This window comes from Elephantulus edwardii, unplaced genomic scaffold, assembly GCF_000299155.1.
Source record: "Elephantulus edwardii isolate Elephantulus edwardi_28Jun2011 unplaced genomic scaffold, EleEdw1.0 scaffold00429, whole genome shotgun sequence".
Classification (NCBI taxonomy): Eukaryota; Metazoa; Chordata; class Mammalia; order Macroscelidea; family Macroscelididae; genus Elephantulus; species Elephantulus edwardii.
In genome coordinates, this window is record NW_006400179.1 from 108,756 (window position 1) to 109,082 (window position 327).

Genomic DNA, 327 nt, shown 5'->3' on the forward strand with positions numbered 1-327 from the left:
GAAAACTTTATTAAACAGAATTAACAGGTAAAGTCAAACAGTCATTTATATTATAAAGAGAAAACAGACTGGAAGAAATTTTATCTTAAACACCTTATGGTAATGTACTTGCAGTTGCATTTAACTGAGCTCTGTTGCTGTGAAGAATACAGCTCATGCACAGGTATGGATGAATGATTTGTACATTTTTCAAGTATTCACTGAATACTACCATATATACACATATACACATTAAATTTGAAAACGATTCCACTGGCAATCCCCAGACACTCTTCATTTTTGTTGATCTTTAGGAAGAGGTCGTCTAAAGAGAAGAATATGTGGTTC

At 32.7% G+C, this 327-nt stretch overlaps 1 protein-coding gene across 1 annotated transcript in view; it reads right to left on the minus strand.

Moving 5' to 3' along the window:
* Positions 1 to 273: 273 nt before the first annotated feature.
* The window catches only part of LOC102845157 (cyclin-dependent kinases regulatory subunit 2-like), an 8,123-nt gene continuing 8,069 nt past the window's right edge, over positions 274 to 327 (minus strand). The window contains exon 3 of the mRNA XM_006902558.1: positions 274 to 327. This exon is cut by the window's right edge and continues 1 nt beyond it. Within this exon, the coding sequence (XP_006902620.1) occupies positions 274 to 327 (54 nt within the window).